The sequence below is a fragment of the Oncorhynchus gorbuscha genome, linkage group LG15 (genome assembly GCF_021184085.1).
Source record: "Oncorhynchus gorbuscha isolate QuinsamMale2020 ecotype Even-year linkage group LG15, OgorEven_v1.0, whole genome shotgun sequence".
In the NCBI taxonomy this organism is placed as follows: domain Eukaryota; kingdom Metazoa; phylum Chordata; class Actinopteri; order Salmoniformes; family Salmonidae; genus Oncorhynchus; species Oncorhynchus gorbuscha.
Genome location: NC_060187.1, coordinates 64836382 through 64854425, shown reverse-complemented (window position 1 = coordinate 64854425; position 18044 = coordinate 64836382). Strand labels below are relative to the sequence as shown.

Sequence of the window (18044 nt, the reverse complement as noted above, 5' to 3'; positions counted from 1 at the left end):
TGCATTTACCGTGGCAATTGTGATCAAATCAATGCAATATTACCGAAACAAAACAAACTATGCAAGAGATTTTGATGTAGGCAGAACGCATCAGAGTAGGATTCTATTACATTGACACGTACTACTCAGCCTGGTGCGGTATAAACAAGCGGTATAAACAAGCAGAGGTGCAGTAGGCCTATATGCAAATAGCTCATTGCCATATATGGATATCTGCCATTTACATTGAACTGAACTGTGTTTGCAGCGCTTCATTTCAAGTCAAGGTAAGAGCTGCTGTGCACATTTTGTTCATTTCCTTTGCTATTTAATGAGTTATTAGCCCAGTTACAGTCAGCAATAGGGGAGTGATTGCTTCCTACAAGAGCACAAAACATATACATCTCTCGACGTCTTTGAAAAGCGAGTCAGTCAAAGAGCGTTTTGTTTTATGTCTTAAAGGGGCAGTGTTGTATTTTGAGACAGGCTTGAATAAGCTAAATAGCCATTAGGCAAAGGGAAGAATAATTTGTCTGATTCTCTGTAACAATGGTATGGGAATAATAATGCATTTTATTTTGTAAAGTGGTTTCTTGCATCAAACAACACAACAACATTTTCAGTCACCTCCTTGTCTGAAGGACAAGTGGATAAATAGGTTAATGTCAAGCCCTGCATGTTTTTTTTTCTCCCAAAAGTCTCATGGCATGTAGGCCTACATTGAACACCGCACATTGGTTGCTACGTTAGGCTGAATGATAGAACAGCCGTTTCCACGTTAAAATGTTATGGGATTAATTTTCTCAATTGTTTTGATGTTAGGCCACTCTGGTAGGCCTACGTTATGATCAAATAGCCACAGTAGCCTACATGGCCACCTCTAAAACTGTAACTTAAAGCGGGTAAAGCCTCCGGGTTCACAGTAAACGCACGCTGGAAGTGGCACAGAATCTTCACAACGTTCAAAGGTCACGTTAAGCAGACCTGAAATTTGCTCAGTGGCTGAAGAAAATTGAGGGAACATTACATTACACATATGCCTTTCCAGCAACAGATTATTATAGATAATGTCAAAAGTTGCACTGAAGACCAACAAAACAGGTCCCACAATCTTTTTATTTATTCATTATTATTTTGTTAGCCAACCATCAATCATTTGTGTAAGTGGCATACATGTTGAATGCCCGTCCCTATAAGCGTTTTGAAAATCTGCTGTTCATTTGTTTACTGTGAAATAGCATTGTATCTGGTCAAACACTATTTTGTCCAAAAGTTTACTAAGGGTTGGTAACAGACTGATTGGTCGGCTGTTTGAGCAGGGTGCTTTGATATTCTTGGGGAGCAGAATGACTTTTGCTTCCCTCCAGGTCTGAGTACACACTTTCCTGTAGGCTTAGATTGAAAAGATGGCAAATATGAGTGGCAATATCATCCACTATCATCCTCAGTAATCTTCCATCTAAGTTGCCAGAACCAGGTGGTTTGTCATTGTTGATAGACAACAATATTTGTTTCACCACTGCCACACTCATTTTACAGAATTACAATGCTTGTCGTTCATAATTTGGTCAGTTATGCATGGATGTGTAGGTTCAGAATTTGTTGTTTGCATGTCAAAGTTTGCTGATCTTGTCATTGAAAACATTATTAAAGAAGTTGGCAATATCAGTGGGTTTTGTGATGAGTGAGCCATCTGATTCAATGAAGGATGGAACTGAGTTTGCACAAAACTGTATTTAAGGTGATCCAAACCTTTTTACTATTGTTCATCTTTGTTTCACAGTAACTGTTTCTCCAGAGAATATTTCTGTCCTGGTAAGAGAGAATGAAATTGGCGACACACTGTATTGCATACCTGAGGGTGTGGTCTGTGTCTACACGTATGGTAGGGAGAGCTTATGAAAGTGTGTGCGTGTGTGTGTGTTTGCTCACACTTTATTTGGATAGTTAAGATTGTCCATCTGTAGATGCTCTAGAGATATCTGCAGATAAGCAACTGCTTGCTAAGGTTCTAATTAGGGAGGGTTTAGAATATGGGTTAGGGTAGAGTTAAGGTTGGGGCTAGGGTTAAGTTTAGGGTTAGGATGAGGGTTAATGGTAGGGTTAGTAGATAGTTGAAATGTTGCTGATAGTCTGTCGAGCATCTACAGATGGACTATCCAAATAATGTGTTAGCTTGTGTTCTTCCGGTCGTTCCGTAGCCGTCTGTGGAAGAGTTTATGAAAGCCAGTGTGTGTATGATAAGGATATCATGGGTAAGTGTGTAAATATAGGGCTCCTATGTGTGCTTCATTGCCTCATACCATGAGATGGGTACTGCTGCTTCCTGCCCAGGCCCCAGAGGCACACGGCTCTGGAGGTAGTGCAGCTGCCCAAAGTACTTCCTCAAAATGCTGCAGCCCTCAAAGTCCCGCGTCACATTCACCGCACCCTGCCACAAACACTTACTTATTATAGGATAGAAAGACAGTACAGTATAGTATATGGCCGACATAACAAATAAATCACATCATATGACATTTGCATAGCGCGCTCAGTCCCAGTTCATACCTGTCTCAGTGTCTCTAGCTTCTTCAGTTGTTCATTATAGCTGTCTGGATTCTCCCCATAGTTCTTCAGGATGAACTGAAAGGACAGAGGGAAAGCAGATAAGAGGGGCCATTGGGAGCTCAGCAAATAACCTTTACTTAACCAATAAGGTCTATTCATTCAATCAGAAATAGATTTACAGTACCAGTCAAAAGTTTGGGCACAACTACTTATTCAAGGGTTTTTCTTTATTTTTTACTATTTTCTACATTGTAGAATAATAGTGAAGACATCAACACTATGAAATAACACATATGGAATCATGTAGTAACCACACAAAAAAAGTGTTAAACAAATCAAAATATATTTTATATTTGAGATTCTTCAAATAGACACCCTTTGACTTGATGACAGCTTTGCACACTCTTGGAATTTTCTCAACCAGCTTCATGAGGTAGTCACCTGGAATGAATTTCAGTTAACAGGTGTGCCTTGTTAAAAGTTCATTTGTGGAATTTCTGTCCTTCTTAATACGTTTGAGCCAATCTGTTTTGTTGTGACAAGGTAGGGGTGGTTTACAGAAGATAGCCCTATTTGACCGGTGGAAATCTGCCCTTTGGTCTGATGAGTCCAAACTTGAGATTTTTGGTTCCAACCGCTGTGTCTTTGTGAGACACAGAGTAGGTGAACGGATGATCTCCGCATTTGTGGCTCCCACCGTGGTGTGATGTTGCTTTGCTGGCGACACGGTCTGTGATTTATTTAGAATTCAAGGCACACTTAACCAGCATGGCTACCACAGCATTTTGGAACTATATGCCATCCTAAGTAACTTCAACATGCTGCCCTGCATCCCCACCATCTCATTGTTCCAGCAGGATCCAGCACAAATTTAGCACTGACAGTCATAATTAATCCATAATCCAATCCAATTAATCCATGTAATAAAAAAACGACTAGATCTGCACCTATTGTGTGGACAAAGGAAATTGATCTGAATCTCGCAGACAGTGTTTTATTTATTTTGTTGGTCTTTTTTAGCCGAAAGCTGGGATTTGTTACAATCCACGTTAGGTCCATGTTAAATCTACATTATAGCCACAGAAGGCTGGTGGGAGGAGATATAGGAGGACGGGCTCATTGTAATGGCTGAAATGGAATTGTGGAACGGAGTCTAATATGTGGTTTCCATATATTTTATGTGTTTGATACCGTTCCATTTAATCCATTACAATGAGCCTGGCCTCCTACAGCTCCTCCCACCAGCCTCCTCTGGTTATAGCGCGGTTGACATACAAAGGTTATTCCCGATTGAGCCAACATGCACAGCTTTTACTGTGAATGATAGATGGAGAACGTGTGGGAAAATGCCAATAAAAGCCGCATCGTCAGCTTCCCAGCGCGCTGCTCTGTGAATAGAATCCCGGCCTAAATCTAGTCTCTTGTTTTATTTGGTCGTCAAAAGACCCCACTTTATTCTCCTGTAGATGTTGAGAAGAAGAGCAGCAGTGCCGTCTGGATCCGAGCCTGAATCTTCTGACAGCGGAGAGATGAGAGACCCCACAAACTGACCAGCATGTGGAGGTTCCCACAGCCGACAGGTAATCATGGAGATATCTGGAGTAGAGGTCGACCGATTATGATTTTTCAACGCCGATAACAATACCGATTATTGGAGGGCCAAAAAAAGCCGATACCGATTAATCAGACGATTAAAAATGTTTGTTTTTTTATTTGTAATAATGACAATTACAACAATACTGAATTAACACTTATTTTAACGTAATATAATACATCAATAACATCAATTTAGCCTCAAGTAAATAATGAAACATGTTCAATTTCGTTTAAATAATGCAAAAACAAAGTGTTGGAGAAGAAAGTAAAAGTGCAATATGTGCTATGTAAGAAAGCTAATGTTTCAGTTCCTTGTTCAGAACATGAGATCATATGAAAGCTGGTGGTTCCTTTTAACATGAGTCTTCAATATTCCCAGGTAAGAAGTTTTAGGTTGTAGTTATTATAGGAATTATAGGACTATTTCCCTCTATACCATTTGTATTTCATTAACCTTTGACTATTGGATGTTCTTCTAGGCACTTTAGTATTGCCAGTGTAACAGTATAGCTTCCGTCCCTCGCCTCGCTCCTCCCTGGGCTCGAACCAGGAACACAACGACAACAGCCACCCTCGAAAGCAGCGTTACCCATGCAGGGCAAGGGAAACAACCACTGCAAGGCTCAGAGCGAGTGACGTTTGAAACTCTATTAGCGCGCGCTAACTAGCTAGCCATTTCACTTCGGTTACACCAGCCTCAACTCGGGAGTTGATAGGCTTGAAGTCATAACGAAAAGCTGCTGGCAAAACGTACGAACGTGCTGTTTGAATGAATGTTTACGTGCCTGCTTCTGCCTAACACCGCTCAGTCGGATACTTAGATACTTTATATGCTTGTATGCTCAGTCAGATTATATGCAACGCAGGAGACGCTAGATAATATCTAGTAATATCATCAACCACTAGTTAACTAGTGATTATGATTGATTGTTTTTTATAAGATAAGTTTAATGCCAGCTAGCAACTTACCTTGGCTTACTGCATTCGCGTAACAGGCAGTCTCCTTGTGGAGTGCAACGAGAGAGAGGCAGGTCGTTATTGCGTTGGACAAGTTAACTGTAAGGTTGCAAGATTGGATCCCCCGAGCTGACAAGGTGAAAATATGTTGTTCTGCCCCTGAATGAGGCAGTTAACCCACCGCTCCTAGGCCGTCATTGAAAATAAGAATGTTTTCTTAACTGACTTGCCTAGTTAAATAAAGATGTAAAAAAATATATTTAAAAAATTGGCAAATCGGCACCCAAAAATACCGATTTCCGATTGTTATGAAAACTTGAAATCGGCCCTAATTAATCGCCCATTCCGACTAATCGGTCGACCCCCTAATCTGGAGATGGTTGTTTGGGGACGGGTGGACCAGATGGATTAAGACGATTGAAAGCCCATATGTCTTGATTTTCCCTGTCTGATTGTTCATTGCATCACTGATAAAATTCCTGTCAATGTTTTGATTATGACAGGGATGATGAGGATCTTTGTAACAATCATGATGACGGTTGTTGTTATCCATGTTGTGTTATCGTCATGATTGTTGATTGGGACACATGCTCATACAGATCCGGTGGCTGACCTGCACCAAACCAGGAGTCAGTTAGGGAAAGTCTGTTTGATCATCCTGTGTCTGAGTGTCACACTAGGGCCATTGGTGACTTTCAGGACCAACTCTATTCAAGCTTGCTCCATTCCTCCCCCTTTCCACTCTAGCTGCCTGGTTCACACTGCCAAATACACTAGAACACCAGTCAAGGTTTCAACGCATCTAATGGCGTCTGCATACAAGGACCACAGGGGAAGGGGAGCCATGCGCATCATTGCCATGGTCAACAAAGACCGAACCACGTCTCTGTACTGTGTGTTTTGCTGCTCTGGACAGGCCCCCCAGGTCGCTCCAGCCGATGTCGTGTCATGTGTTTTTTACTGAGGAGTGGCTTCCGTAAAGGCCTGATTGGTTGAGTGCTGCAGAGATGGTTGTCTTCTGGAAGGTTCTCCCAACTCCACAGAAGATCTCTGGGGCTCTGTCAGAGTGACCATCGGGTTCTTGGTCACCTCCCCGACCAAGGCCTTTCTCCCCAGATTGCTCAGTTTGGCCAGCTCTAGGAAGAGTCTTGGTGGTTCCAAACTTCTTCAACTTAAGAATGGTGGAGGCCAATGTGTTCTTGGGGACCTTCAATGCTGCAAACAGGTTTTGGTACCCTTTCCCAGATCTGTGCCTCAACACAATCCTGTCTCGGAGCTCTACGGAGAATTCCTTCGACCTCATGGCTTGGTTTTTGCTCTGACATGCACTGTCAACTGTGGGACCTTATATAGACAGGTGTGTGCCTTTCCAAATCATGTCCAATCAATTGAATTTACCACAGGTGGACTCCAATCAAGTTGTAGAAACATCTCAAGGATGGTCAATGGAAAAAGGATGCACCCTAAGCTCAATTTCAAGTCTCATAGCAAAGGGTCTGAATACTTATGTAAATAAGGTATTTCTGTATTTTGCAAAAATGTTTTAAAAAACTGTTTTCGCTTTGTCGTTACGTGCTATTGTGTGTAGATTGAGAATGTTTAAAAATTGAATCCATTTTAGAATAAGGTAATGTAACAAAATGTGGAAAAAGTCAAGGGGTCTGAATACTTTCCAAATGCATGGTATGTTAGCTAATGTTGTATACAACAATACATTTAAAAATTACACACAATGTAGGCTACAAACTTATTACAACTGTAGCAGGCCAATCTTTCTCCTGCAGGTACACTGGGTGTGCAGGTTTCTGTTTCAGCCCAGCACTAACACACCTGATTTAACTTACCAAACCTAATCAGTTGATAATAATGTGTATTATTTCTGGGCTGGAATAGAAGCATGCTCACCCAGTAGATCAGAGAGTGGAGCAAGGTTGGCCACCTCTGGTATGGACATTTTTGTACACCTGCAATGATGCTTTAGTAATAATAGCCTAATTACTAAGATGTGTAACATTTACAAACAAGTTAGATTATTTGTACTTTTGAAATTATATTTTGATTAATTCAATGTTGATTCATTGAAGTGTTTAAACTTGTTTTAAATGTTAACTGAAAAACATCATTCAAGATGACCTACAGTAGTGCCAATGTTCATTCATCACAGATCACAATTCGGCAATAAAAGGTGTGAACGGGATCCGTCTCTAATTTGTCTGTGTTGCTTTCTTAAATGAACATGACCTTTTTGTCCACTTGTGAGCTCTCCAATTGAAAACGATACCAGTAGATAATGTATATGAGGCTAACCACGAGCCAGATTTTTAACAATTCTTCTGACCTGAAATTGTTTTCCAAATCCAACCCTTATATTTTAAGTACAGTATTTTACATGAAAATAAGGAGCTAGCAACTTGTAGGCTAATTAAACGTGTAAAAAAATTATCTGGTTGAAACATTATTGAAGATTTATGATAAAAACATCCTAAAGATTGATTCTATACTTCGTTTGACATGTTTCTACAGAACTGCAATATGTAATATTGCGTGTGAACTTTTGCCTGGACTTTCCCGCGCCTCATGAGTTTGGATTGTGTACTAAACACTCAAACAAAAAGGAGGTATTTGGACATAAATTATGGACTTTATCGAACAAATCAAAATGTATTGTGGATCTGGGATTCCTGGGAGTGCATTCTGATGAAGATCATCAAAGGTAACTGAATATTTATAATGCTATTTCTGACTTCTGTTGACTCCACAACATGGCGGATATCTGTATGGCTTGTTTTGTTGTCTGAGCGCTGTACTCAGATTATTGCATGGTGTGCTTTTTCGGTAGAGCTTTTTTGAAATCTGACACAGCGGTTGCATTAAGGAGAAGTTTATTTAAAGTTCCATACATAACACTTCTATTTTCATCAACATGTATGATGAGTAATTCTGTAAAATGATGTGGCTCTCTGCAAAATCACCGGATGTTTTGGAAGCAAAACATTCTATTGTCAATGTTTGTCTATGGAGATTGCATGGCAGTGTGCTTGATTTTATAAATAGTCAAATCCACTTATTTGAAGGGGCTTCCACATACTTTTGTATGTATATTGTGCATTCGGAAAGTGTCAGACCCCTTAACCTTTCACACATTTTAAGTTACAACCTTAACCTAAATTATAACAAAATTAAATTTTAAAAAACTTTCCTCACCAATCTACACACAATACCTCACAATGACAAAGCAAAACAGGTTTTTAGAATGTTTTGCAAATTTATAAAAATAAAAACAGATACCTTATTTACATAAGTATTCAAACCCTTTGCTATGAGACTTGAAATTGAGCCCAGGTTGATCCTGTTTCCATTGATCATCCTTGAGATGTTTCTACAACTTGGAGTCCACCTGTGGTAAATTCAATTGATTGGACATGATTTGGAAAGGCACACACCTGTCTATATAAGGTCCCACAGTTGACAATGCACTTTAGAGCAAAAACCAAGCCATGAGGTTGAAGGAATGGTAAGGAGAGCTGAGCCAAGATTGTGTCAAAGCACAGATCTGGGGAAGGGTACCAAAACCTTTCTGCAGCCTTGAAGGTCCCCAAGGACAGTTGTTTCCATCATTCTTAAATGGAAGAAGTTTGAAACCACCGAGACTCTTCCTAACGCTGTCCTCCCAGCCAAACTGAGAAATCAGGGGAGAAGAGCCTTGGACAGGGAGCTGACCAAGAACCCGATGGCCACTCTGACACAGCTCCAGAGTTCCTCTGTGGAGATGGGAGAACCTTCCAGAAGGACAACCATCTCTGCAGCACTCCAACAATCTGGCCTTTATGGTAGAGTGGCCAGACGGAAGCCACTCCTCAGTAAAAGGCACGACAGCCCACTTGGAGTTTGCAAAAAAGCACCTAAAGAACTCTCATACCATGACAAACAAGATTATCTAGTCTGATGAAACCTAGACTGAACTTTTTGCCCTGAATGCCAAGCGTCACGTCTGGAGGAAACCTGGCATCGTCCCTACCGTTTAGCATGGTGGTGGCAGAATCATGCTGTGGGGATGTTTTTCAGCAGCAGGGACTGGGAGACTAGTCAGGACCAAGGGAAAGATGAACTGAGCAAAGTACAGAGAGATCCTTGATGAAAACCTGCTCCAGAGCGCTCAGGATCTCCGGCTGGGGCGAAGGTTCACCATCCAACAGGACAACAACCCTAAGCACACAGCCAAGACAATGCAGGAGTGGCTTTGAGACAAGTTTCTGAATGTCCTTTAGTGGCCCAGCCAGAACCCGGACTTCAACCCGATCAAACATCTCTGGAGAGACCTGAAAATAGCAGTGCAGCGACGCTCCCCATCCAACCTGACAGATCTTGAGAGGCTCTGCAGAGAAGAATGGGAGAAACTCCCCAGATACAGGTGTGCCAAGCTTGTAGCGTCATACCCAAAAACACTTAAGGCTGTAATCGCTGCCAAAGGTTCTTCAACAAAGTACCGAGTAAAGGGTCTGAATACAGTTTTTTTCATAAATTTGCAAAAATGTCAACCTGTTTTTGCTTTGTAATTTTGGGGTATTGAGTGAAAAAATATTTGATCCATTTTAGAGTAAGGCTAACTTAACAAAATGTGGGAAAAGTCAAGGGGTCTGAATACTTTCCAAATGCACTGTACCTGCATCACATGTAATCTGCTAAATTTGAACCTGAATGACGAATACATGATCAATCTGTCTTAACATTGAATCCTGAATCTTATCAACATTCCCTTGTCATGATTGTCTATGACCCTTTTGGCTGGACTGGGAGGATTTGGCCTCCAAATGGCTCTGGAGCAATCCCATCATGCCCTGCTGTGGTAAGTATTCTCCAGTCAGTGATGAGCCTCTCTAATAAGCAGCTACTTATAGTCAGACTCACTGGAGCCACAGTCTGGAGGTAAAGGAGACCATTATTTGTCCTTATTACAAGCCACACACATCTCCAACATAATATCCGCCTTAAACAAAATATATTTGTCTGCCATAGCCAAATAAATAACACACTGTTGTCTATCAGTATTGTGCTTCAACAGGACAGAGATTGTCCTGTTGCAAAACTCCAGCTGCACTGCTAGCCTAAACAAAGAAACTCTATTATTCTCTCTCTCCATTCATCTCCCAGCTCTCTTTCTCCTCCTTTCCATTACTTTTCCATGGACTGTTATCCTTAATTTTCTTTCCAGATAAACAATCTGTCACTGCAATGATAAAAATCGTAACCTTCATTGACAAACGTTGCTAGAAAAGTGATCTGGGACTAAGGCAGCAAAAAAGAAGGACCAGAGAGGGCAAAGGTCCTCTAGTAATATCTGGAGCATGAGGTGGAGGAGGAAGAAAGGAGATTGGATCGTAAGGCATAAGATGCAATTGTAGTGGGTGTGTGGGAGAATTTCCTCAGAAGTATGTTGACTATGGCAGAGTTTTCCCTAGCCGGATCACATCCTGGCTCCACTATGACCCTTCACCTAACGTTACAGTGCTGTTCTCTAATTTTAACTCATTCCAAGCAATTTCTGAATGTCTTGGTTATTTTTTTACCATGCCCCCCCCCCCCCCCCCTTTAATGACCACTGACAAAGGTGTGAACATAGGATTCCAATCTACCAGACTTGCCTCTACATCAAAGCAAAATATTCCAGGGTGCATGTGACAATGACATCATTTTATAGACTAACTAGCTAGACTATCATGCCTGCACAGAAACCAAGACTACTATTGCTTATTTGTTGTGACTGGGGTATCTGACACATTAACTACATGTTGACGTAAATAGTTAACTAATTATCAATTTAGCTAGCCAACTGTAAACAAAGGCGATTGTCATGGCTGACACAGCTAAACAGATACGAGCTAGTTAACTACCTTTACTTGATGCGTCAGGCTAATAACTGTCTAGATGTGCTCGATACGTATGATTATCTTCCGTAATCCTTGTCTGCTTGACTTCCGATCTCAATCGCCCGGCAGTGCCCTGTTGCTCCACTCCCCCACCCATCTCACCTGCCTCACCGACGGGCTGAACTCGAACTCCCCTGCCTCTTTCAGATCCAGCCAGATCATTGGCATACGGGGGACCGCCTCCATCGCGGCCAGCGACTGCACCGAGCCTGAGTTAAAGTGACTTCAATTTAAATATCACTACAGCAGTTTTTAATTCAGTGGATTTCTATATATTGTTTCTTATAATCCCAAAACAACTGTGTCATGTCTCCATTTACACTTCAACAGGAAACGATGGACGCTAAGGGACGTGACGCCAGAAGGAATGTTCCAGTGCGCAAATGTTTATGGGAAATGTAGTTCACTATATTAGATCAGACTACTTGTTTCACTAGATGGTTTGAATTTGAAACATCTAGCTATATTCAGTATCTTTGGTTAGGCAATAACTACATGACATAATAGTATATATATTTTTTTAAGTTATACTAATGTATTTTGTCATCATGTTCGAGCGTGGGAACATTTGTGGAACATTTTTGCTGCACACTACATACTATTACCACTTCCGGTGTGCCTGGCCGCCATATTTGATTCTGCAAAAAATATAAATATTATGATATTTGTTTAGCTGTCTAGCAAAGTTACGAAAGTGTAATAAACACACATTCAGCGGCACAAATTAGAAGAGTTGCACTTTTAGCGAACGACTTTCTAAGGTAAGCAACACTTGAAGGTCGAATCCATAGTTAGCTGTAGCTAAATAACAAACCGTGTAGAAATGCTCTGCAACTTAGCTAGCTATCTAACGTTAAGCTAACGAGCTAGCTACTTGTAAAACTAAGTAATTGACATTGTTAGATGTCTATCTAGCTAGCTATCTTGCAATGTAGCTAAATACCACAAACGCCAACGCGAAATACTATTAAGATGTTATTGATTATGTGTCTTGTGGAAATCAAAGCCACCTTCAGTTCTGAATGCTAGTAACTAACGTTAGCTAGCTAGCAATAAAAGTGCGGATGTGGAAGTAGCCAGATTTGGTGCCCACTTCTTTGACATCCGTAGTTTCATATTCGACTTCCACCGGAACATAACACCAACCAAGTATCAAAGCATATAGTGTTGATTGTTACTTTATTAGATGTATTACTAGCTGACGAGAAAAGTTCAAGCCCAGCTAAATGAACTGTGCGATCATTCAGTCAGTGTTTCTTCAGCTAGCATGTGACTTGACACTTGTATTTTAGCAAAATAAATAATGTCACTTTTGCCAAGTTGATTCTTATTGCTGCCACAATTTCACATGTGTTCTGACTACGATTGCTTCACATTTACAAAAACGGAATATTTCCTAGTACTGCAATTTTTCCTTCAATACAACCATCAACATTACACCAATAAAACACATTGATGCAACATGTTTCGCAGAGCATAAACAATAGTATTTTGGCAGCAAAAAAACATTCTCTAGACTTTTTAGCAATGCCTGGCTTATATTCACTCAAGAGGGTGTCTTACTGTTTTGACACTTACGCAAAAGCACTCTTTCTGTCTCCCAGTAGATGTCACTGGTTGACCTGGGGAAGCGGCTGCTGGAGGCTGCACGGGCAGGGCTGGATGATGATGTCAGGACCCTCATGGTCAATGGAGCTCCCTTCACCACTGATTGGGTAAGGGTCTCACTGTAGGGATACTCACATCTACTCACCTCATGTAGCCTAAAACAGAGATATTGTTCCTCAGATCTCTTGCGGTACATCACAAATCTACCTATGTTGCAGTGCTGGCTTCTTTCACACAATCCAGACAGTGTTGTAGGGACTGGGTCCTCATAAACCAAACTGTGTGTTCTAGCTGGGGACATCCCCGCTCCATCTAGCGGCTCAGTACGGACACCACTCCACTGCTGAAGTGCTCCTTCGAGCAGGCGTTAGCAGGGATGCCCGGACCAAAGTGGACAGGACCCCACTCCACATGGCGGCCACAGAGGGCCACTCCAATATAGTGGAGCTGCTAGTCAGTGTAAGGGCAACCAAATGTAAAGCTGACAGTATTCAGCAGTTTATATGAAAAACATAACAGTTCTATTTTTAGTAAAGTGACTGATTATTTTATTCATGTTGAATGTTCACCACCCTCATTTTGGAATCTAGGCTACCCATCTCACTTTCCTATCTCTTTTCCACCACTGTGGGGCGTGCTGTACTCCCTAGCAGAGCGGAGCGGACATCAACGCTAAGGACATGCTGAAGATGACAGCCCTGCACTGGGCGGCCCAGCACGGTCACAGAGAGGTGGCAGAGCTGCTGCTCAAATATGGAGCAGACGTCCACTCCCTCAGCAAGTTTGACAAGACGCCCTTTGACATTGCCATGGACACCAGCAATACTGAGCTCATGATACTGTTACAGGTGAAGGGACTGTGTGTGTGTGTGTTTTTTGTATTTATATGGCTCTGATGTTCATTTGTTTTCACGAAAATGCCCTTGTCTGTATAAGAAGGGAAGCTAACACGGGGGGGGGGAATCTAAACACATGCAAGTATGTGTTCTTATCGCTGGTTTATGTAGCGTGTGTTGAGACCCTGAAGGTTGAACTGTTGTTATTGTTAAATAACATCTTCAAGGTGTGTTTTGTGTATGTACACAGGATGGCATGCAGAACCAAGTGAACATGAACCCAGAGCCCCAGTTCATAATTTCCTCTGCTGGGGTCGTGAACCTCTCTGACCTCGTCAACACCACCGCCAAGTCAGGTATGGGCAACTGGAGCACTGGTTACAGTAAGTTAGGTACAAATTTAAGTAGAGGTACATCAAATATAATATAACTCACTGGCATTTATAATTGATATAAATGGGGGAATCTTAGTTACCACCTGACCTCAACCAAGACACTTCTAAATGGGATGACTTGATTGAGGTTTTGCATTGTCTTATTATCTCAGGAGACTCTGTCTCTACCACCTCAGTCCTGGCAACACTGGCAGCCCTGGCAGAAGCCTCCGGTCCCATGGGTAACAATGCAGGTAAGTGATGTCTATGCATAATCATGAGGATAACACTACAAATTACTCTGAGCTACTCATGTTACAATTAATAGTACTTTGATCAAATCATATTCTATAAAATTATGATAACTCTCTGTGCATTCGGGCTAACACGATCTGTATTATAGTTCTTAGACTGCAATGGTAAGTAACTCTATCTTTCCCACAGGCAAATCTGAGGATGCGATCGCTGCAGATTCTGTGGACTCGGCCATTCAGCATGTAGTGGGTGATGGAGGTCAGAGGGTCATCACCATAGTGACGGACCAACACGGCAACCTGCAGCCAGCGGGACTTGGACAGCAGTTCTTTGTCACTATGCAGGGGCAGCAAAGTAAGTAGGAAACCACAGCCATATATAGCCATTTATACACTCGGTAGCCAGTTTATTAGGCACACCACCCGTTCACAAATGGTTCCTACAGACATTGAGTCACGTGGCCGTGGCTTGCTATAAAATGCAGATAGACAGGCATCGGGGCATTCAGTTAATGTTGCAGCTGTAGACTGTTAGAATGGGCAAAATGAGTGACCTATCAAATTCAAGTTTATTTGTCACGTGCGCCGAATACAACAGGTGTTGTACAACCTTACAGTGAAATGCTTACTTACAGGCTCTAACCAATAGTGCAAAAAAAGTGAAAACTGTTGAGATGCCTTTTTGTCCTAGACTTGGCACTCCGATACCGCTTGCCATGCAGTAGTAGAGAGAACCGTCCGGGTGTGGCTGGGGTCTTTGACAATTTTTCGGGCCTTCCTCTGGCACCGCCTGGTGTAGTGGTCCTGGATGGCAGGCAGCTTTGCCCCAGTGATGTATTGGGCCGTACGCACTACCCTCTGAAGTGACTTGCGGTCGGAGGCCGAGCAATTTCCGTACCAGGCAGTGATGCAACCGGTCAGGATGCTCTCGATGTTGCAGCTGTAGAACCTTTTGAGGATCTCAGGACCCATGCCAAATCTTTTTAGTTTCCTGAGGGGGAATAGGCTTTGTTGTGTCCTCTTCACGACTGTCTTGTTGTGTTTGGACCATTCTAGTTTGTTGTTGATGTGGACACCAAGGAACTTGAAGCTCTCAACCTGCTCCACTACAGCCCCGTCGATGAGAATGGGGGAGTGCTCGGTGCTCCTTTTCCTGTAGTCCACAATCATCTCCTTAGTCTTGGTTACGTTGCGGGATAGGTTGTTATTCTGGCACCACCCGGCCAGGTCTCTGACCTCCTCCCTATAGGCTGTCTCGTCGTTGTCGGTGATCAGGCCTAACACTGTTGTGTCGTCTGCAAACTTAATGATTGTGTTGGAGTCTTGCCTGGCCAATCAGTCGTGGGTGAACATGGAGTACAGGAGGGGACTGAGCACGCACCCCTGGGGAGCTCCAGTGTTGAGGATCAGCGTGGCGGATGTGTTGCTACCTACCCTCACCACCTGAGGGAGACCCATCAGGAAGTCCAGGATCCAGTTGCAGAGGGATGTGTTTAGTCCCAGGTTCCTTAGCTTAGTGATGAGCTTTGAGGGTACTATGGTGTTGAACGCTGAGATGACCTATTTTACTTTGAGCATGATATGATTGTCGGTGCCAGGCTCACCGGTTCCAGTATTTCAGAAATGGCTTTTCCCGTGCTTTTAAGCACGACAGTATCTAGGATTTACAGAGAATAGTGCGACAAAAAAAACCATCTAGTCAGTGGCAGTCCTGTGGGCAAAACAACGTGTTGATGAGAGAGGTCGAAGGAGAATGACAAGAATCATGCAAGCTAACAGGCAGGCCTCAAACAGGAAAATAACGGCACAGTACAAAAATGGTGTGCAAAATGGCATCTCTGAACGCACAACTCGTCGATCCTTGTTACGGACGGGCTATTGCAGCAGACAACCACACCGGGTTCCACTCCTATCAGATAAAAACAAGAAAATGCCTCTTGATAGGTCCCTTGATACCAATTAAGCAACATTTGAATGCCACAACTTATAGAATCCGTGCCCTGAAGAATTCAGACTGTTCTGGAGGCAAAGGGGTGTCCGACCCGGTACTAGATGGGTGTACCCAATAAACTGGCCACTGAATGTATATTTATTTAGTTAACATTGTGCTCATGTCAGTCTTTTTCAAGCCATTACAATGAAGGCATTCATGAGCTTATGTTTTGTTTCTGTAGTGGTGGCAGTCCCGGCTGGTCAGATCACAGAGGAGGTGGTGGAACAGGAGCCTTATCCCTCTCTGGCACGCAAGAGGAGAATAGAGCCTGCAGTCATCCTAACCAGACCCAAAGAAAAGGTCAGCAATGGTCCCCATGTTTGTTGCTTGGCATAATATTCTGAAATAGTTTCTCTCCTCTTACTGTGTGTGTCCATCGTTCTCAGAAAGCGAAGTCCGGGGACAGCAGCCGGGAGCAGCTCCAGAAGCAGTTGCAGGAGGCCAACCGGAAGGCCCAGGAGTACCGCACACAGCTCCTACAGAAGGAGCAGGAGGCTGAGCAGTACCGCCTCCGACTAGAGGAGGCCATAGAGCAACAGCAGAGCAACAATACCAGCAATGCTACTGGTTCTACCTGCACAGGTGTCCAGGAGGTAGAGGAGGTAGAGGAGGAGGTGGTCCAAATAGAAAAACAACATGAGACAGAGGAGAGAGTTGTAGAGGAAGACAAAGTGGAAGGGGAGGAGGACGTCCCATTTCTGGAAGACACCATTCTGGTTAAAGTGGAGGAGGAGCTGGATTCAGGGGAGGGAGAACAGATAACAGTGGATGAGACCGAGGAAACGGAGAAGGCTTCAACTAAGGTCACAACAACCCCCAAACGGGGGAGAGGGAGGGGACGAGGACGTGGGAGGAGGCGGTAGTCGAGTGTCCCTATGTTCTCTTGGTGTTCTCTCATGATGTCTTGTTTTATGCTTTTATATTAATATAAACATTTATTACTTGTTTGTTATTTTAGAACAATAACGTTGTACTTGTATTTGTAACTAGGTTTTGAGATTATTTTATTTACTTGCAATACTTTTGAAGCCATTGGCGAGCACTTGTAAACTAACGCTGAGCCATGTGGGAGGAGTTAAGGATGCAGATGGCTCCACAGTGTACAAACCATTCTGTAAATTTATAGAAAGTAAGAAAAGGTATGTTTGCATAGGAGTGTAAATACTGCAATTTGAGTTTGATTGCACTGCATTCATTCTAAGAATAAGGTTTGCAACACATTATAAATAGGATATTCAATCCACAGCATTTCTGGTTCCTGTCATCAGCGTCATGTTTAAAATGGTAGAATCAAGTTAGCTCAAGTGTATAGTGCAAACTGAGCAAATGTATCTGATTCTTCCGAAAAGGTTGTCCAAGGCTGGCTAAGTTGTAGTTATTTGCGTACCTCAATGTGTGAGTGTTTGGGCATGTGTGGATGAGGTTGATGTGTGAGATATCGGTGTTTCTTTGGTAGTTGGCCAGCTTTCTTAAATCTCAGTCTTAAATATCCTCTTCTAGTACTATTTTAGTTGCAGACCACTCAGACACTAAGATACTGTAGGTTTTCATTTTTTGTTCCAAGTAATGTTAGATTTTAGAGTTAATGTGAAGTTAATATTATTCTTAAGCTCTTATTTTTGTTCCTTTTGTAATTTTAAAGCATTACACTCTGTATAGACCAGCGTCTGTCAATAGACATTGATCTGTCATCGCAGTCCAGTTTAAACTAATACTCTCTGAAAAATATTGTTTACATATGCTCTCTTTGATGGCTAGTTAGTTTGGCACTATGTTCTCCTATTGTGTTTTTATAATGTTCATAACGAAACACTATCAGGGGTTATCTTCCAGTTGGTTAGGAGAAAAATAAACATTTTGGTACAAAATAATGTTAGTGAGAAAATGTTGGATTGTTTTTTATGTGGAATACCCATTTCTTAACAAATGTATTTTTAGAATTCAATAAATAAGCACTTATTGTTATTCTA

General features: G+C 42.2%; 2 protein-coding genes across 4 annotated transcripts in view; one reads left to right on the top strand and one right to left on the bottom strand.

The window, feature by feature from the left end:
- Positions 1 to 12032, bottom strand: part of LOC123997768 (tyrosine-protein phosphatase non-receptor type 23-like) — a 22554-nt gene extending 10522 nt beyond the window's left edge. The window contains 3 exon segments of the mRNA XM_046302307.1: positions 2283 to 2410; positions 2530 to 2604; positions 11112 to 12032. Coding sequence (XP_046158263.1) covers positions 2283 to 2410; positions 2530 to 2604; positions 11112 to 11195 — 287 coding nt within the window. The 5' untranslated portion in view covers positions 11196 to 12032.
- On the top strand, positions 11119 to 18044 carry LOC123997767 (GA-binding protein subunit beta-1-like). 3 transcript variants are annotated; one of them, XM_046302305.1, is made up of 9 exons: positions 11119 to 11770; positions 12617 to 12724; positions 12909 to 13076; positions 13268 to 13465; positions 13704 to 13809; positions 14001 to 14081; positions 14272 to 14436; positions 16256 to 16374; positions 16461 to 18044. In XM_046302305.1, exons 2-9 carry the CDS (start codon positions 12617 to 12619, stop codon positions 16935 to 16937), a joined length of 1422 nt encoding a protein of 473 aa, XP_046158261.1. In that variant the 5' UTR covers positions 11119 to 11770; the 3' UTR covers positions 16938 to 18044. The 3 variants fall into 3 exon arrangements, with proteins under 3 accessions (XP_046158261.1, XP_046158260.1, XP_046158262.1); XM_046302304.1 differs by having other exon boundaries at positions 12614 to 12724; XM_046302306.1 differs by having other exon boundaries at positions 11124 to 11770; positions 12614 to 12724; positions 13271 to 13465.

Coding starts and splice junctions, on each gene's coding strand:
- LOC123997767 (XM_046302305.1), top strand. CDS start 12,617: ATGTCACTGGTTGACCTGGGGAAGCGGCTGCTGGAGGCTGCACGGGCA. Junction 13,077..13,267: donor TAGTGGAGCTGCTAGTCAGT/GTAAGGGCAACC, acceptor TGTACTCCCTAG/CAGAGCGGAGCGGACATCAA. Junction 14,082..14,271: donor TCCCATGGGTAACAATGCAG/GTAAGTGATGTC, acceptor TCTTTCCCACAG/GCAAATCTGAGGATGCGATC.